Below are 18,420 nucleotides of genomic sequence, written 5' to 3' on the forward strand. Positions count from 1 at the left end.
AATAAATTATAAGAAGCGTGTGTCCGATTGAATCATTCAAACTCTTATCTTTTTTATCGTCCTTTTCTATCATTCCACCGACAGAAATAGAGAATGAGAAATTGTATCTGAAAAGATTCGCACGATTCCACAGATTTGAGAAGAATGCTTTAGATGTTAATCCGGTACACAGTTTCGTCGTTCTCCAGGAACGTATATCACTCATGCGCGAGATTTATGGCTGAGAAAGGCTCGAATTGCGACCGGCACGTCGGTTCTTACAGTTATTGCAGCTACTAAATTGCACACCGAACCCTGTCAGATGATCTTTAAGAAGAAACTGATAACAGGAAAAGTTGAATAGTGGACACACCGAGCTGAACGAACCCTGTAATAGCTTCCTCGGCTTGGACCGTCATAAATCTTGCACAACAGTCAGCGAATCCTTGTCCCATTGCCCGACTCTCCCACTTTTCTCAAGTAATTATCCTACATTTTTATGCTGTCCGAACTTCCGTGTAGTCAGTAAGCTTCTTTCGTGGTCTTTGCTTGTAACAGCCGATATAGCTTTGTTCGAACATCATTTTGCGTTAATATACAGTTACCGAAATGATGATAGGTTTATCTCATTTCTGTGATATAACAGCGAGTTTTACGTAACATTTTTGTGTTTTGTTATTGGTAGGTTAGTTCGTTAAATTACGTTTAACGAAACACATAATTATTTAAATAATGAAATTTTCTTTAATGTAGTTATTCTATCAATATTACTAAATATAGGTTCACTTAATATTTTTGTATTTGAAAATTACTAAAATTAAATATTGATTAATTAATTGCATTTTTTTATATATCGTAAAAATATTGAGTATTTATTTTATATTTATTTAGCTCAAAATTTCCAAATTTTTGTAATACTAATAGAATAACATTTTCATAGAAATGATATTATTTAAATTATTTTGTTTCAATAAATGCATCGCCATGAGGCAATTGCAATATAAAGAAACATTATTGGTTAAATTCAATTCTCAACAAAACTTATTTACATATTTTATAATTATATGGTATTCATTATATAATCCATACAGTAACATTAGAACGACTTTGATATTATTAAGAAGAACTTTTTAATATTGACAACATGGCTTGAGTAAAGATTAAAGATATCTCACGAGTTGTATAATTTTGATAACTATAAAAGACAAAATCAGGAACAAGTTTTTTATTTCAAGCAAATCTTTTTTAGTAATCGAAATCAATTGGCAACTTCGTTGATGATACTATATTCGGTTTTAGATTGAACGAAACATCTTTTATTAGAGCTTCGTTAAAGTTTCATTTTACTATATTTGATACCAATCGTCTGAACTGTTTACTAAAATTCATATTACATTTGGTTATACGAAATTGGAAAATCTCGGATAGATTGTATAGGAAAAAAGTACTTCAACAATTGTAACATGAGTTGAAAATACACTTTGAAGTGAAATCTTGATTAAGCCTTAAAAAAAATACAGCTGAATTCTTTATTAAAAGATTCGCAATTCAGCAATTGAAATTTCTCTGGCTCAAGATATTTGACAACACCTTATCTCCAATTTAAGAATTGCCTTTACCCTTTCGACATTAACAAAGGTATTGGAAATGGGTAGATAAATAAAAGTAAAACGCAGTGAATTAAACTTATCCCTTTTAGTTTATTAATTTGATGTACGAGGAAGGACCGTCTTTACTCTCCTGATTGCTCCAGGAGACTGAAGACTATTCACAAAGACGAAACCAAAAACGTCACCTAAAGACAAAGAGCACTCTGTTCTATATACATATGAAATCATTGTTTATCTAATGGTACTCTGGCGAGACTCTCGGCGTCGATTCGTTTTTGTAACTTATATGCTAGAAGAAAAACTTCTGAGTATTCAAAAGAGAGAAAATAATCCAATAAAAGGACACAGTGTATCAATCTAAATGACTGGCATCTGATATTATAAAAATCTTTCTATATGAATTATTTTATTCTATCAAAATAAAAAAAAAAAGTGTCTCATATTGGACACTTTTGCCCTACTTTTGTATCACGGTTCGATAGGAATCCACAATTTTCAGTTCGCCAATGTTTTCTTTCGAAGAGGACGAGCAGTATGTATTTATTTGCGTGCAGCGTGTTTGTCATCAAAGAATGCATTATTAATTCTCTGCCGGTGTCCGGTTCCACAGAGCACAACAAGTATTTAACGGATCGATATTTCCTATTCGGATTTGAAATATACAGTGTCCAGATTTATCACGTACATACCGTGGCCTCGAGATTTGAATGTTAAATTCACCGGCGCCGCTCGGTGGAGCGTTTCGGTGAACCTCGCGATTTTCGTTCCGTTCGATTTTTTCGCTCCGTTCGTTCAATCTGGTATTCAAAGCGAGTCCCCTTCTCCGCGGCTGCAACATTTTCGATATCTCTTAACCTTGCGCTGGCAACCCCATTTCGGATCACCTTTTTCCATGGCGCCCTTGTTCCTTCTTGTAGTTTATACTCGTTTGTTCCGACCACTGTTAGCATAACGTATAGTACTTCCCCTCGTTGCTGTTTCGTCTCTCGTATACATTGGCTGCTACTGCGGATAGGATCGAGTTCGACGTACACTCGTGAATCCGGCCCGATTCCGATGCAAAAGTTTCACTTCTGTGCGACCCGATAACTATTCGACAAGAAACGCTGTTCCGTTTCCTGCGTTTCAAAAATACTTCGACTGTACCGGATAATTTAAAACTGGGTAGTAGCAGTTTTAATGTCCGTTGTTCCGCATTTTCAGTTTCCGAAGTATAAATTGCGAAACATCTGGAAGAATGTCTTTTTATTTTAACCCTTTCGCTCCGAACGACGGATATATCCGTCATCCATATGAACACTCGCGGAGCCGAACGCCGGATATATCCGACATGCTGGTAAAATCGCGACCTAATTTTTGGACTGCACCGCCTCTTGTTACTATTGCGTGAATCTTTTGACGAAACAAACAAACGACAGTCCGAAATAAACGACACACCATTCAAGTTATATTTGTTCTACCTGCATTTCCCGTTATTATTGTGTTACATGTCATAAAGGGATAGAAAATCGAAAGTACTAACTTTAGGACTAATTATTATGTATTATGTTTTGTATTATGAATATTATGTTTTATTTTATTACTGTATATTATATATTATTTCTTCACTTTTTCCTTTGTTAATGAAACTTTTTTTACCTATTAAATAACTTTATACCTTATGCAGAAATTATAACTATATTGTTTTAAAGAAAAATCCCTTTTCTTCCCAAATACACTATCCACGCGCAATGTGCACAATTTCGGCGGGTGGTTCCGTTCAGGAAGGGCGCTACGGCGGACTGAACCGCCGTAGCGAAAGGGTTAATTATCGTTCGAACATACAGTGAGTGCAGAAAGTATTCGTACACCTTTTAAAACGGAATAACTGTTTGTCGCAGGGGTTACTGGGACGGTTTATATAAAATAATCCGAGAGAGCTTTTTTGGTTTTTATATAACGAGAACTTTAATATAACTTGTAACAAAAGGCGATGAGGTACAGTGTGTAGAAGGTAAAGGTAAACGAGTGACGAATGAGACAGAAATATGAACACGTTGAGAGTCGGAGGAAAACTTGCTAACTGACGTCTCCCGGTCGAGAGGTCCTCGTATTTATTGGGGAGAACGTATTGAAATTGGTAAGGGAAAGTCCTTGGGAAGGGCGAAGGCCTTTCCCGAAGATTTTCCGACCGGGGTGATCCGGGACCTATGGTCCGAAGCTGTGTCCTGTGGCGGCTACCTCCAGACCCACCAGCAGAGGGCTCCTCTTCCCGCTAGTAGCCGATCCGCCTCGATCCCTATACAGGGTGTCCCACAATTATTTTAACAGCCGAAAGTGAGGGGTAGCTGAAGTCATTTGAAGTAACTTTTTCCTTTGCGAAAATGCAATCTGGGGCTTTGTTTACGAGTTATTAACGAAAAACACTGGCCAATGAGAGGTGACGGTGCGAGGGAGAGGGTCCGCGAGAGAGTCCGCAGCACGAGGCTTTGACAGAAGGTCGGGACGGACTCGAGCCGCGTTCGAAGTATTGAACAAGTCACGAAGCGAGAACTTTCCGGATTTTTTTTACTACATAACAGTGATATTTTTAAGAAAAACGCTGTTCTCCTTTACTTTGGAACGTCTGAAGAATATTTACTAATTTTTCGGACCCGAAATAATATGTAGTTTAACCGTGACAGCCGTTTTAATTTTCTGGTGTGCATGACACCTTATGTGTACCATATGAAATTTTTATGCAAGGTGTACAGTGAAGATTAACAAAGTTCGTAAATGATATTTTAATTTAAATAATTCCGTGTACGAACAGAATTCAACGAATGATTCGCAAAGCTGATTTAATAATAAATAATCGCGTTAAGGTACGTAAAGGATTTGTTTTTTAGAAAAATATGAAAAATATTATCGATAAGAAACTCACCCATTTAGTTGAGGATGCATTTGCTGACTCGTACGTACTATTACGTACGTACTGACTCGTACGTACTACATCACCCGAATACGGGTGACGCGGCAGTCAACGTGTTAATGTGTTAATGACAATGTAAATTGATGTCTGATCACTGTGGCATTTACCTTACGGTTGAATTAATCGCGCAAACACTCCAGTAGAAAACAGTTCGATGCTGTTCGACGTTGCGCAACGTTGTCCGACGTTATTCGAGGAAAGCTGTGCCCATCTCCGCCGTGGAATCACATTCTCGCCCCCACCCAGCCGTAAACGTCATTTTTCGTTTGGCGTCTACTACAGCTGAAATCCCGGTACAACCGAAAACTTAACCCTGCTGCCGCGATCCATTTCACGGCTATCCAGTTTATTCTCGTCCAGTTTCCAGCCTGGCGACTCGACCGCTGCGCTTTTCCCAGATAATACGGACGTATACATATAGCCGGCCGTGACAAGTCCATATCGGCGCGACGCGCTTTGCCTCGCCCTTTAATCCGATAACGCGCACCAGCCCCTGAAACTCTCCGCGGGTAAAGGTTCGGTAGAAAATTAGCCAGCCACGTACCGAGTGCCTGGGTTCCATCGGATCCGCACGCGTGCACGTCCTCTTCATGCTCTGAATTATATAATTCGTAGTTTTTAGTTTGTTATTCATTAACCCTTCGCGCTCGAAGACATTTTAACACGTTCCGTACCGAGCTTTTTTTACTCGAATCTTCACACTTTGATATTTTACTAAAACTTGATGTATTACGTGCAATTATTAATTCTCGTACACATAACAACGTGACAAAAACTTATCAACGCCCATTCTTGCGGTGGAAATTGATTCTTCGGTTCTAAATTTCTTGTAAACAATTTGTTCAGTTCACTAAGTAAACATGCAAGCGTGTACCATCGATGGTACACGTGGCACGGAACGTGTTAACAGGCTGATCAGTGACTGAACTTGTATCTAAGAGAAGCTCGATAATCAACTTTTAATCAGTTAGCTGGTTTTGACGAATATACTCATCATGGAGGAGATGGAACATTTTTAAATTTTCCTCCGAGAATTAGTTTCACCGAATTATAAATAACGAGAGAAATAAACAATGTATTTAGTATTAAGAGAGTATTCTTCTCTAGAAACTTGATTACAAGGTGATTTTTTATGTAGCGATCTTGAATTTTGTTCGTATTATTACATCGTTCTCACAGTGTATCATCATCGATAGCTAAAACAATCTCAGTTTTTTGACATAACAATTTCAATGGCCTTTCACTTTTCATATCATTCGATTACTCAACTGTACCATCATTAACACGTTCCGTGCCGAGCTTTTTTTACTCGAATCTTCACACTTTGATATTTTACTAAAACCTGATGTATTACGTGCAATTATTAATTCTCGTACACATAACAACGTAACAAAAACTTATCAACGCCCATTCTTGCGGTGGAAATTGATTCTTCGGTTCTAAATTTCTTGTAAACAATTTGTTCAGTTCACTAAGTAAACATGCGAGCGTGTACCATCGATGGTACACGTGGCACGGAACGTGTTAATGAAATCATTTCAGCCAAAAGATATATCAGATCGATCATCGAATTAAATAAATCATTTAGTTACCACAGGACCTACCGATCCCTAAACGCGACCAATGTACAGTTTGGAAAGGGGAATTACAATTGTTCCAGCTCATTCTTATAATTACCGATTTTCAACAATTATAAAAACGAACTGCAAGGCTCGATTAATCATATCTTCTCTTCCCAAATTATCCATTTTTGTGTACAATCTGAGCGTCAATTAGAGAGAATTTGCTGCATATGGGACAATGATTCCATTGGATTTATTTAAACTTCCTGTATAATTTCGATCGGAATATATACTCTAATAAAGAAGTTTATGTAGAAATATTTCTGATAGAAGCATCTTTATAATATTTATTCTTGAATTCTCTGAATAGATGCTTTATTTAGCAAATGTATGATTACATTGTTACATGTATGTACATTCGATGTTACATATTAATTAAGCATTCTAGAAGAAAAATTCAGGGGTCAGTTATTTTGTCTCATTCGGTAGTTCTAGTGTTAAGTGGACTAATTCGATTGAATTGGAATAATTCAATTGGTTCGAAATAAAAGCATTAATTCAATTGAATCGGAATAGTTGTGCTAATACGGTTAAACTGAAATAATTTAATTAAACATTCTTGTAGTATATTCGTTGGTAATATTATTCCGATCTGATAGACGGAAACTGTGATTTCTAGTGTTTGTTCGTTATAAAACTACCATGCCGCGATCATTTAAACGATTAAGATCGTTTGGGGAACGAGAAGAGTGCCTGATTCGTGGCAGCGCTTTAATGGAAATAGAAAACTTCGATTGGCCGCGGGCCATAAAGGGTTAAAATTGCTAGAAATTTTTATTGCCGAGATGATTACTTCGGAGCAAGTGACGGTCCAATTATGAACTCCGCGGAATACATCCTTTGCCTCGGCGTATTTTCGAAAAAACTTTCAATCCGATTCCATTGGAACTTCTCAGTACCACCAGGAAAGTTCGGATTAACCGGTAATCAATGATTGCTCCACTTTCTCTAATGTTCGAGAGGAAGAGAAGAGGCAAAAGACGATCATTCCCCCCCCCCCCCTATGTACGTATAACGAGATTTATGTTTCTTGGCAGCGTGGCTGGAATCTGTTTATCAAAATAAAAGTACATAAGCGCGGGAAATAGGTTGTTTTCCCAGTTAAAATTCCAGGAAACTTTTTAACGAGGAACGCAGCGAAATTCATGCACGAATAATTATCTATTGATGTTTGCATTCTATGCAGCTCGCCGAACTTCCCGAACAGATTGTTGTTATTAAGTATTCCGAAATTTGTTGACTCTCGTTGCTGGAACGTTGCATTGCTCCGAGATTGTGCACTTGCCGTTCTATTTTCAGGGACTGTTTTCCTATGTTAAATGCTTCTTTCCTGCTGCCATGCACGTTGCATCGTTTTAACAACACGGATCTAGTTTATTCAAGAAATAAAACTCAACTGAATGTTATCAGAGGCTGAGATGTTTAGCTGGCGTTTGCTTTGTACATTGTAGTTATAGTGTTTTCGTTTCCATTGTTCATTTTTTTTCTTCATTTTTCATGTTCCAGTTTTTATTCTTCATTCTTCGTATTTTATTTTTCATTGTCGTTGATTTTGTTGTTATTGGTATTCTATTATTATTACTATTATTATTGTTGGTATTATTATTTTTATTATTATTACATTGCATCTTAGTAGAAAATTAAATGGTCATCTAATTCGTTTATGCTAAATAAATAAATGAATAAATAAATCGAAATTTGTTAGGTCCTAAAATTGTTAGATCCAATAAGATTATTCGAAGGATTTTTGTATTTTTACATGTTGTTTAGAATATTAGTAACTAATCTAGATTTTAGTTACATTTCACTAATTTGATGCTCTATGCATATATTTAATTACGTTGTAAATTTGATTCATTCGTGTAGCAGGAATGAATTTATTCAATGAGTCCTTCACAATTGAACCTTATCCATTAAATAGTTTTTAGTTTTAAAACAAAAATGCTCAAAATTTGTTCAGGAGATGTCTATAGCAACAGCTGGACAACACACAATTTCTTTACACGATACACGTTTGTACAAACCTATGGAATCAATAGACTGCGAATCTTGATGCGAAATAAAACTTGTTTGCATTAATTCCCAGACATTGGAGCCAAGTACAATTCGTTTTCTTTCTTTAATAATTTATTATTAAATTCGTTTCTTCTTCGTTTCTTTTAATCTCTTCACTGTTTTAAATTACGTCTACTGATCTTTGCCATAAATGCATGAAATCCGTAGTACAGTAATCGGAAAGGTATAATCGCCTTCCATTTATTATTTATAAACGCAGTATTTATATTTTTAAACGCATTAGATATTATACAGTAACGATGTTTCTGCTCTGTTGTTGCTACAATGGAGAGATTATATAATTGTCTAGGCATCATTGCATGATGGTATCAAATCCAGACCGAAATAACAAAGTGAAAATCGGATTTTCGATTCGCTTAAATTCCGTTGTTTCGAAATGAATTATTTGCGAAGCAACCGTAGTTCGGTATGATTGAAAGAGATTGGTTCTCGCGCGTTTTATGCAGAAACGGTTTACATTGCTTTCCGAGAAAGTAAAATAAACTTGCATATTCTCGACAGAGGGAACAGAATATCTCCGCGCATTGTGCTCGTCCTTTTCAAAGAACGTTGTCGACGAAAATTTATTCGCGTCGGATATGAAATACGCTAGTTAATTTTCCGTTTCGGTAAAAAGGAACACGCGGATATTTCGGGAACGACGCGAATTGCCCTGAATTTCAAACGTTTACGTGCTCAGCGTAAAGAACACTTACTACTCCAGCGATTTATTAAATACAGTGAATACAATGCGATTGATTCGTCGTGAAGAGATCTCAAAGTCGTGGACTTTGTCCAATCGCTCGTTTATTCCTTTAACGCGTTAAGTGCCCAATGCCGGCCTCAAAGCTCCTACAAAGTCAAAGTAACGACTTGCCTTTTGATTTACCCTATAGTTACAGCGATTGGAACCACTTCCTTGTTCGTAATTTCTTACAGGAATGAGAAAATCGATTACTTTTTCAACATTTATACGCTTTGAGGATCCTAATCAAATTAGCAAGTTATAATAAATTGGCGTACAAATACATCTTCAAATCCGAGCAAATAATTCCGTCACCCGCGTATGGGTAACACGACAGTGTTAATAAGATGTATCAATGATAATGATAAATGTGTTAATAATATGATAGATAATAGAAAATATATGTGATAATAATAGATCTGTTAATAATATTGATAATGTTTATGTGTTTGTATTTTCTCTGACGATTAAACATCGATTCAAATCGATTCAAACATCGTAGTTCAAAATCTATCGTCAATGTTTAACCCGAGAAAGATAACCTACGTCGCAGAGGCGCACGTAAAAGATAACCATACGCTTCAGAGGCGCATGCTTTTCTAAGGCGTCAATTTTATACTAACAATGGATATTTATTTAAGTTAATCTAGTCATTTTAAAGGTTTGGCATTATTGTACAAATAAAATGCATTTATATTATATTTTTTTATATTTTAAGTAATTTTAAACTTAAATCACTAGACCTCTATGAAAAATTAACAAAAATCAACAGTCTTCGGTTTATGGGAACAAATCCCGTAAAATATCAGAAAAAATAGTGTTTTATCCTTACAAACTAGTAGACTATAATATAATCAGTGTAAAAAAAACTATAATATTATAAAAAATTTCTTTAGAGACAGTCATGACAAACGTCTTTCTTGTGTTCACCACAAACTGTCTTTTTGCATTTGGCACAGGTCATCTTTGACATTCTTTTCTTTTTAGACGTGCAAAGACTGCAATAACGCCTTTTTTTGGCTGAGGGTTCTTCTTCATCATCTGTGGAAGCCTGTACAGCAGATTTTGGAAGAATATTTTCAATGTTGCTTCGCACATGCCTTGGCAAAGTGGGTGCTTCCAGTCTTCGCGTCATCCACGGTGCAGTCAGTTGTTTATTTCGCAGGCGCCTCTGCGACGTAGGTTATCTTTCTCGGGTTAAACAAAAAAGTTATGCTTGCCCAAAGTGGATAGTACAAAGCCGCGCGAACTTTTCCCGATAGGTAATATTTATGACCGCGCCCAGATACATTTTTCGATGATTCGCGAACGGCCTGTCGCCGCGCCGCGAATGCAAAGTATAATCGTATTCCATAATAAATAGTTGGCCGTCGTGAAAGATTAAAGGGTCCTCGAAAGGCGGACCACTTTTCAATCGTCTCCTTCCACGGTATCAGAGGTTATTCCGTTTGAAGGGTAAATTTCATCGAGGTCTGACGCATAAATTTCACCGGGGTCTGAGGCATAAATTTCCACCGAAGTCTGTATTCGCCCTGTTCCGCCGCCGTGGATTCCGGTATCCTAGAACTTAACCTCATTCCCTCAACCTACATCGAAGCACTCTCGTTTATTTTCGTTCGACTTTCCAGACACGCGGGATCCCGCGGCAACCCCAGGACTCCTGGGACCGAAGCTGTTTGTTGGTCCTCAAAGGTCCTTTATCGCCAGCTACACGGGACCACCGCGTCCGTTTCGTTTGGTTTCGTTAAAAAATATTATTTGTCGACAAATGCCCTCTCCTATTCGGTCGGTCCGTGAGTTCGTGCGATTTAATTTCGATTTCAATCTCCCGCATAACAATTGTCCAGTGGTTATTTGACATAACGTAAATTCTATTTCTTTCCAATGATTCTAACAATCATACATTCTAATTCTTGAGTAATTTTTCGAAAACTATGCAGTGTCATAGAGCGAATAAGTAAACGATCGCACAACAGGAGGAAACCAATGTTATCGAATGACGTATGAGACATAGCAGTTTGGCAATTATTATGCTGGAAATCTCAATCGAAATTAAGACCGAAAGCTTATTAACAGGCTGATCAGTGACTGAACTTGTGTCTAAGAGAAGCTCGATATTGGAAATGGGTAGATAAATAAAAGTAAAACGCAGTGAATTAAACTTATCCCTTTTAGTTTATTAATTTGATGTACGAGGAAGGACCGTCTTTACTCTCCTGATTGCTCCACGAGACTGAAGACTATTCACAAAGACGAAACCAAAAACGTCACCTAAAGACAAAGAGCACTCTGTTCTATATACATATGAAATCATTGTTTATCTAATGGTACTCTGGCGAGACTCTCGGCGTCGATTCGTTTTTGTAACTTATATGCTAGAAGGAAAAACTTCTGAGTATTTAAAAGAGAGAAAATAATCCAATACTCGATAATCAACTTTTAATCAGTTAGCTGGTTTTGACGAATATACTCATCATGGAGGAAATGGAACATTTTTAAATTTTCCTCCGAGAATTAGTTTCACCAAATTATAAATAACGAGAGAAATAAACAATGTATTTAGTATTAAGGGAGTATTCTTCTCTAGAAACTTGATTACAAGGTGATTTTTTATGTAGTGATCTTGAATTTTGTTCGTATTATTACATCGTTCTCACAGTGTATCATCATCGATAGCTAAAACAATCTCAGTTTTTTGACATAACAATTTCAATGGCCTTTCACTTTTCATATCATTCGATTACTCAACTGTACCATCATTAACACGTTCCGTGCCGAGCTTTTTTTACTCGAATCTTCACACTTTGATATTTTACTAAAACTTGATGTATTACGTGCAATTATTAATTCTCGTACACATAACAACGTAACAAAAACTTATCAACGCCCATTCTTGCGGTGGAAATTGATTCTTCGGTTCTAAATTTCTTGTAAACAATTTGTTCAGTTCACTAAGTAAACATGCAAGCGTGTACCATCGATGGTACACGGAACGTGTTAATAAGAATAACACCTCATATTACGTTTTGTTCTTCTAAAGACTAATAAGATCCAATTTAATTTCAACGATGTCGAATTGCGAAATTTCAAAAGTCATTAGATCGTCTTTGATATCATTTTTATCTAACTATTTTTATAGATTTTGGGGGCAGTAGTCATTACGGGAATAGAGTATAGGGGCAGATAATGCAAGTGTATCACATAATTACTATATGTTATCATACATAGCGAGGTAAAATCAACATGAAACGAAAACTTTAATGAACAGTAATTTACCTATAAAGTTTATTTATTATATCGCTTAGTAAAACTATTCGTTGATGCAAGAAGTTTCTATTTCGCTCGCTGTTCCATAAATTATACCGTAAACACGTCTATCGCATTAGCATCTATGCTCTAATGTTTGCACATCCCATAAAATTGTTACTGTCTCAGCAGTTCACAAGCTGCATAACTTATAGGCAACTTGGATGCGTACTAGTTTTAATTGCTAACTCACCTGAAATAGCTTGTTTTAAACATGCATAGATATTTGTATAATTCTTCAATTCACGAAACGAGTAGAATATTTAAATCCAATTAGTTTTGCGAATCTCAATTAATTAATCCACCTCCTTTCTTGAAACCCTGTCAGCCTAATTAGTTTTAATTACCAATAGTCTCCATTCTTCTTGTTACAAAATTATTGAAATAAAAAGAAAATGTATTGTTAGTTCTGTCATTACAGCGTTCATTACCGCACGTAATTATTGGGATATCTGTTGCTTTCACGAAAAGAGAGTGACATTTAATTGACTCTGTATAATTTGTCCTCCTCGCCGGCGAACGCGTTCGTTCAATAACTAATATAACAACTTTGAACTGAACCATTTATTTACGATTAAATATAAATCTAATCCAGGATCGTTCGATTAAAGTTTAATGTGTGCCTTCCTTAACGTTGCGACAAAAATTAAGAAGCTTTACACACCGTTCACATTTGAATAAAATTTGTTATTTCAATAAATATACGTTTTATTAAATTAAAAATACAAACTACAGTGAAGCATACAATACATTATTTATTTTGCAATATTGTTTTGTTTAGTTTATTCGACAAATGAAAAAATGAAAAATAGAAAGATCGAATAAAGATAAAAAATTAAAAAATTCTACGAAAATGAAATTAATATTTTCGTCGACACGGTACAAATTTTCATCCTATGTCGAGAAGGTTTATACTATACTCAAGAACGTGCGTCTGTGTAAAGCGTTTCTTAACTTTTGCCGATAACTATAAGATTTCATTTCATCACTGATAATTTCACAAATTATGTTCTATTGCTGAATGCACAAATTTCTCCAAAATTCGAAACATTATCTGAACTAAAAATATTCAGCAAAATTATTCTGCTGACAGCTATATATGTTTACTTCATCGTTCGAAGGTATTTAATCCGAGAAAGATAACCTACGTCGCAGAGGCGCCTGCGAAGACTGTTGATTTTTGTTAATTTTTCATAGAGGTCTAGTGATTTAAGTTTAAAATTACTTAAAATATAAAAAAATATAATATAAATGCATTTTATTTTTACGATAATGCCAAACCTTTAAAATGACTAGATTAACTTAAATAAATATCCATTGTTAGTATAAAATTGACGCCTTAGAAAAGCATGCGCCTCTGAAGCGTATGGTTATCTTTTACGTACGTTGTCATATGGTTATCTTTCTAGGGTTAAGCGTTTAAATATTTACAGAAATTTACTTCTATATCCTAGCACCTACACCAAGTCTCAACGAGTTAGTATGGACATTTCCGTTCGCTGTTTAATAAACTGAACAAACTAAAAATTACTACACAGGCAGACCGATTCGTCAGCTCGCGTTTGATATAATAATGCTCAAGATTTGATTCGATTCACGACGTGAAAGACTAGATACGGGATATAAATCTCGGAATTCCTAAGGATCTCACGATGTGTGTGCCCATATTCCGTTCGCATCATGGGTTTTACCGTACATATATGTCACACAGGATTCGAACTATTGGATTACAACAAGGAACATCTGTATGGACGTCAGTGGAGACAGTATATCCTCGAAAGGAGCACTCTAGACTCTGGATATATCCGCGTTTCACCAGACATCACAGTTTTACTCCTTTTTTTCTTTTAAAAATAGATTCCTCTCAGAATTTTCCATTTTTACGGTAGCAAGGTTTCTTTGTACTTAGATATCCGCCCGCGAGCTTCTGCAGAACTACCGTCATCGGGCAGTACGAATAATACGCTGATGCAAATTAATTTTCCAATAGCATCTTACCTATTGTTTCTGTCTTATATTGAGTTGTGTAATTAACCCTAGAAAGATAACCATATGACAACGTACGTAAAAGATAACCATACGCTTCAGAGGCGCATGCTTTTCTAAGGCGTCAATTTTATACTAACAATGGATATTTATTTAAGTTAATCTAGTCATTTTAAAGGTTTGGCATTATTGTCAAAATAAAATGCATTTATATTATATTTTTTTATATTTTAAGTAATTTTAAACTTAAATCACTAGACCTCTATGAAAAATTAACAAAAATCAACAGTCTTCGCAGGCGCCTCTGCGACGTAGGTTATCTTTCTCGGGTTAATGAGCTATCGGGAAAGATTTCAACCTTTTTTATATTAATCGATCGAGAATGTTGTAGTGCGAAAATTAAATATTGACAGCATCTGTGTGACAGCAGAAAATCGTTTATCATAAAGACATATGTATCATTAGATACTAGACTGCTGGTTTTATGCATTTTTCACACAGAGCATCGTTACTTTATTCTCAACTTGTTAAAATTCTTAACGAACAAAATACAATTTTATTGAACCACTGTTCATTACAAAAGTGTAAAATAAAGACCCGGGTTATCATTAGAAAAAGATTTAAAATTTAAATAAAACTATTCTAAATAAAGTTGATGGAGAATGAGTTCTTTGTGGAAGAAAAGAAACTGTTGAAATATTTTAACTTCATATTATTTTCCATTTTTAAGATTCCGAATATTTGAAGCTGACAAAATGCTTACTTTTTAGTCGCAGTTAGAACATAATAAAAACGTGGTAGATTTTCGAATACGTATCTGTTGAAAGAATTTCTTTTAAAATCACTGCCTAATGTGCACTCTCCAATGTATTCATGTCATAATATCAATAACAAGTGTTAAAAAAGAAATAAAAAGTCAGACTCGTTTGTAACTGTATTGCTGTTAAAATGTGTCTGCTTCTTCTGCAGTTATGGCGTGCACTGCACACGTTCCCAATAGCATTTCTTGAAACGATCGTATCCATCGGAGGGATTAAAAAGATCAAAATTCTGTCGTTACGACATCGAGAGTAATTTCAAGACTTCTTTCGGCACTGGCAAGTGTGGCAAATAGTCAAAAGTTCCCGACTCGACCAGAAACGATGCATTGCGCAGCAACGTTAACGTAAAATACTGCAATGTTTCACGATTTTCCAGAGAAATGCATTCAGGTCAAAATTGCATGAAATTTAAAATAGCGAAGCAAACACGTATTAAGCGGCACGTTTAGTTGATGAAAAAATTCGCATACAAGAATTTAATGATGCAGCAACTGATATATTATTAATGAATGTGTTTTTGTTTTTCAGGAGCAAGTGAACGCCCGCTTGGTAAGTTTGCAGTTCGATTTAATTCGCGATAATTGAAAATTTCAATGGTCAGATTTTTCCATCGACATAGCGTGTTACGTTATTCCGAAATTTTCTACATACAATGTACTTTTTGTGAGCTTCGATTGTTTCGTTTCAGCTGATTTTATTTTTTGGCTGAAACTATAAATAAATAATTGAAGATATTGTGTTCTAATTTTGAATGGATTTCGAATAAATTCGAAATGACTGCACTGTAAATAGATTGAGTGTGTTCATGCAATATCATTAGTTCCTTTCTGCAACATTCTTTCTCAACTTTTCACCATTTTCACAACTATACAATCGTCGCCCTTCCTAACAATTTCAGTTTTATTCGTTAAATTTTCCAACCATATTTTTAACCCCTTGTACGACGATTAGCACTTATTCGCCCTTAATTTATTTCTTAATAGAACAAGACAGAGTTTGCTTCTAGGCTGTCTTCATTCACTTTCAATATTAGATTTTAATAACAAAAATATCAAATTTTGTTTCGATTTAGGAGAAATGAGCAACAATTATATTTAGTAAATGTATGAAATCTTCATCACAGTCTATTGTTTATAATGATACGGCAATTTGTTTAATCTAATTGCTAAACATTCAATAATTAGATGACGATTCGAACACTCTGGACAAAAATGGCAAAACGCAAACCGCTCTTCGAAGATTGATACTGTCAATAAGTCAGAAATTATGTAACATTATTAAATTCATATAATGTCGTCACAGTTTCCACGTATTAATTTTTATCGGGAATGCATAAAATCTACAATCTGACTGCAACGTTTACACATTTTATTTTCACATTTTTAATTTACATTTTGAGATATTCTTTTGCTGTTGATATTACTTATAACTAGACTGAGGATTTCATGGATTTATATGGCAGCAGAATAAGACAAATGCAATTGAAAATAGTAAAAAAATTTTTTTAATTTAGAAATGTCAATGTATTATTTTTAATCTGTTAAAACTGTTAACGAAAGAATGAAATTGCTATTTAGTTTCCATTTCTTGCAATTGATGCAGATATTTTTATTTCGTGTAAATATCCGTAATCTGCTTACAAGTGTACACACTAATTGTTTTATGCATTGTCGTGATAGTTCGATACACAAATTACAAATTGATATAAAACGGAACCTTATAATTGACCATTACATCGTGTCGTTAAATAATTTATTCTCTGCAAATAGCTGGCAACAAATACACGAGGATTGTCGGCCACGTTACGGGTGCGGTTCTAGACAATAGTACTGAACAATTGATGGTGTGATAGTGGGCAAAGAGAGAACGTCGAGTTAACTAAATAATAGATAATGCCTAAGAGCGGGGCATTCAAATTGTAAGTGGTCCGAATAGCCGGCTCTCGTAGAACAAAACATAATAAAATATTGTAAATCAATTTGCACCGATTTTCACCGATAGACAATTTTGTACCGAAAAAAATATGGAAAATCGCTATATATATATATAATCATTTTGCTTGTATTTGGTTTTACTTGTATAGCGATTTTCCACATTTTTTTCGGTACAAAATTGTCTATCGGTGAAAATCGGTGAAAATTGATTTACAATATTTTATTATGTTTTGTTCTACGAGAGCCGGCTATTCGGACCACTTACAATTCGAATGCCCCGCTCTTAGGCATTATCTATTATTACCCACTATCACATATATATATATATATATATATATATGTTGTATATTGTATATATATAAATAAATATCAAAATTGCAACAAAATTCAGCTCGCAAATGGGGATTTTACGATCAATGTTTATACAATGTTAAAAAACAGCTTAAACGTTTGTAAAAATGTTTGAACTTACAAAATTTACAATTATTTAGAAATCAATTCTGGTTGGGTGATATAATTTAATGTTTGAAAAGTCATATTACAATTGTTATTGGTCGAACAATATATCAGCTTGGCTTCTATTATTGCATGACTCTCTGATAAAATTTTGTTCTAAATCGGAAAGTTTATCTTCGCACGAAATGTGTCAAATAAAAATAAATGTTGTTAGTGGTTCTTGCTTCCATATTTTCTATTTGGTGAACGTGAGGTCAGACGAACTAGGTCATGTAACCTATGGCGACCTGGACTGTATATTTAATTCTATTCGAATGAATCTATATTTCAACGATCTGGAAAATATTGGCCATCGATGATGCAATTGCGTCTAGCGTAGATATAATCTTAGCATTTCATGAATATTTTTATTATTTAAAATAAGCTACATTAGTTGACATACCAAAAGCTATTTACGTTGTATCTTTCCAAACCGTTCGATGTTTATTTGCTTCATTTCTGTGTTGCAAATATATTACTAAACATTTTGTATATTACTATACAAATAATGACTAAAATTTACACTCAAAGTTGAATGTTCGAACTTGAATTTTTATTAATACGTTCGCAATCGTCGTTCGATTTTACATTTTTATATAATTAGAAATGTATTTTTTGTATAATTAGAAAACTTTAACAATGTACAATAATTTTCTTTAAATGCGGTATTATACGTTGTGAGTTTAAATAGCAAAATAAATACAAGATGAAAATCTATGATTATTATTGCACTTGTTGATTATTTGTCATTACGATATTTATTCTGGACGATTATTTGTGGAAACTTAAAATTTGTAATTGTATATTTCTGTTGCATTCAATTTCTGCCATTACCAAGTTAGAATTGTCTGTGACAAATCATGCGAGAATAGTTTAGCATAGAACAGCCGCATCTATTCGTACCCTTCCTGAAGCGT

General features: G+C 34.8%; 1 protein-coding gene across 10 annotated transcripts in view; it reads left to right on the plus strand.

Annotated features, from left to right (window-relative positions):
• Nucleotides 1-18,420, plus strand: part of LOC117227984 (uncharacterized) — a 736,131-nt gene that overhangs the window by 567,959 nt on the left and 149,752 nt on the right. For 7 of the 10 annotated variants that reach the window (XM_076527154.1, XM_076527157.1, XM_076527156.1 and 4 more), the window contains one exon: nt 15,603-15,623. The exons of the other annotated variants lie outside the window; for them this stretch is intronic. In XM_076527154.1, the coding sequence (XP_076383269.1) occupies nt 15,603-15,623 (21 nt within the window). The remainder of the gene's footprint in view (nt 1-15,602; nt 15,624-18,420) is intronic. 10 annotated transcript variants of the gene reach the window in all.

This window comes from Megalopta genalis, chromosome 17, assembly GCF_051020955.1.
Source record: "Megalopta genalis isolate 19385.01 chromosome 17, iyMegGena1_principal, whole genome shotgun sequence".
NCBI classification, from domain to species: domain Eukaryota; kingdom Metazoa; phylum Arthropoda; class Insecta; order Hymenoptera; family Halictidae; genus Megalopta; species Megalopta genalis.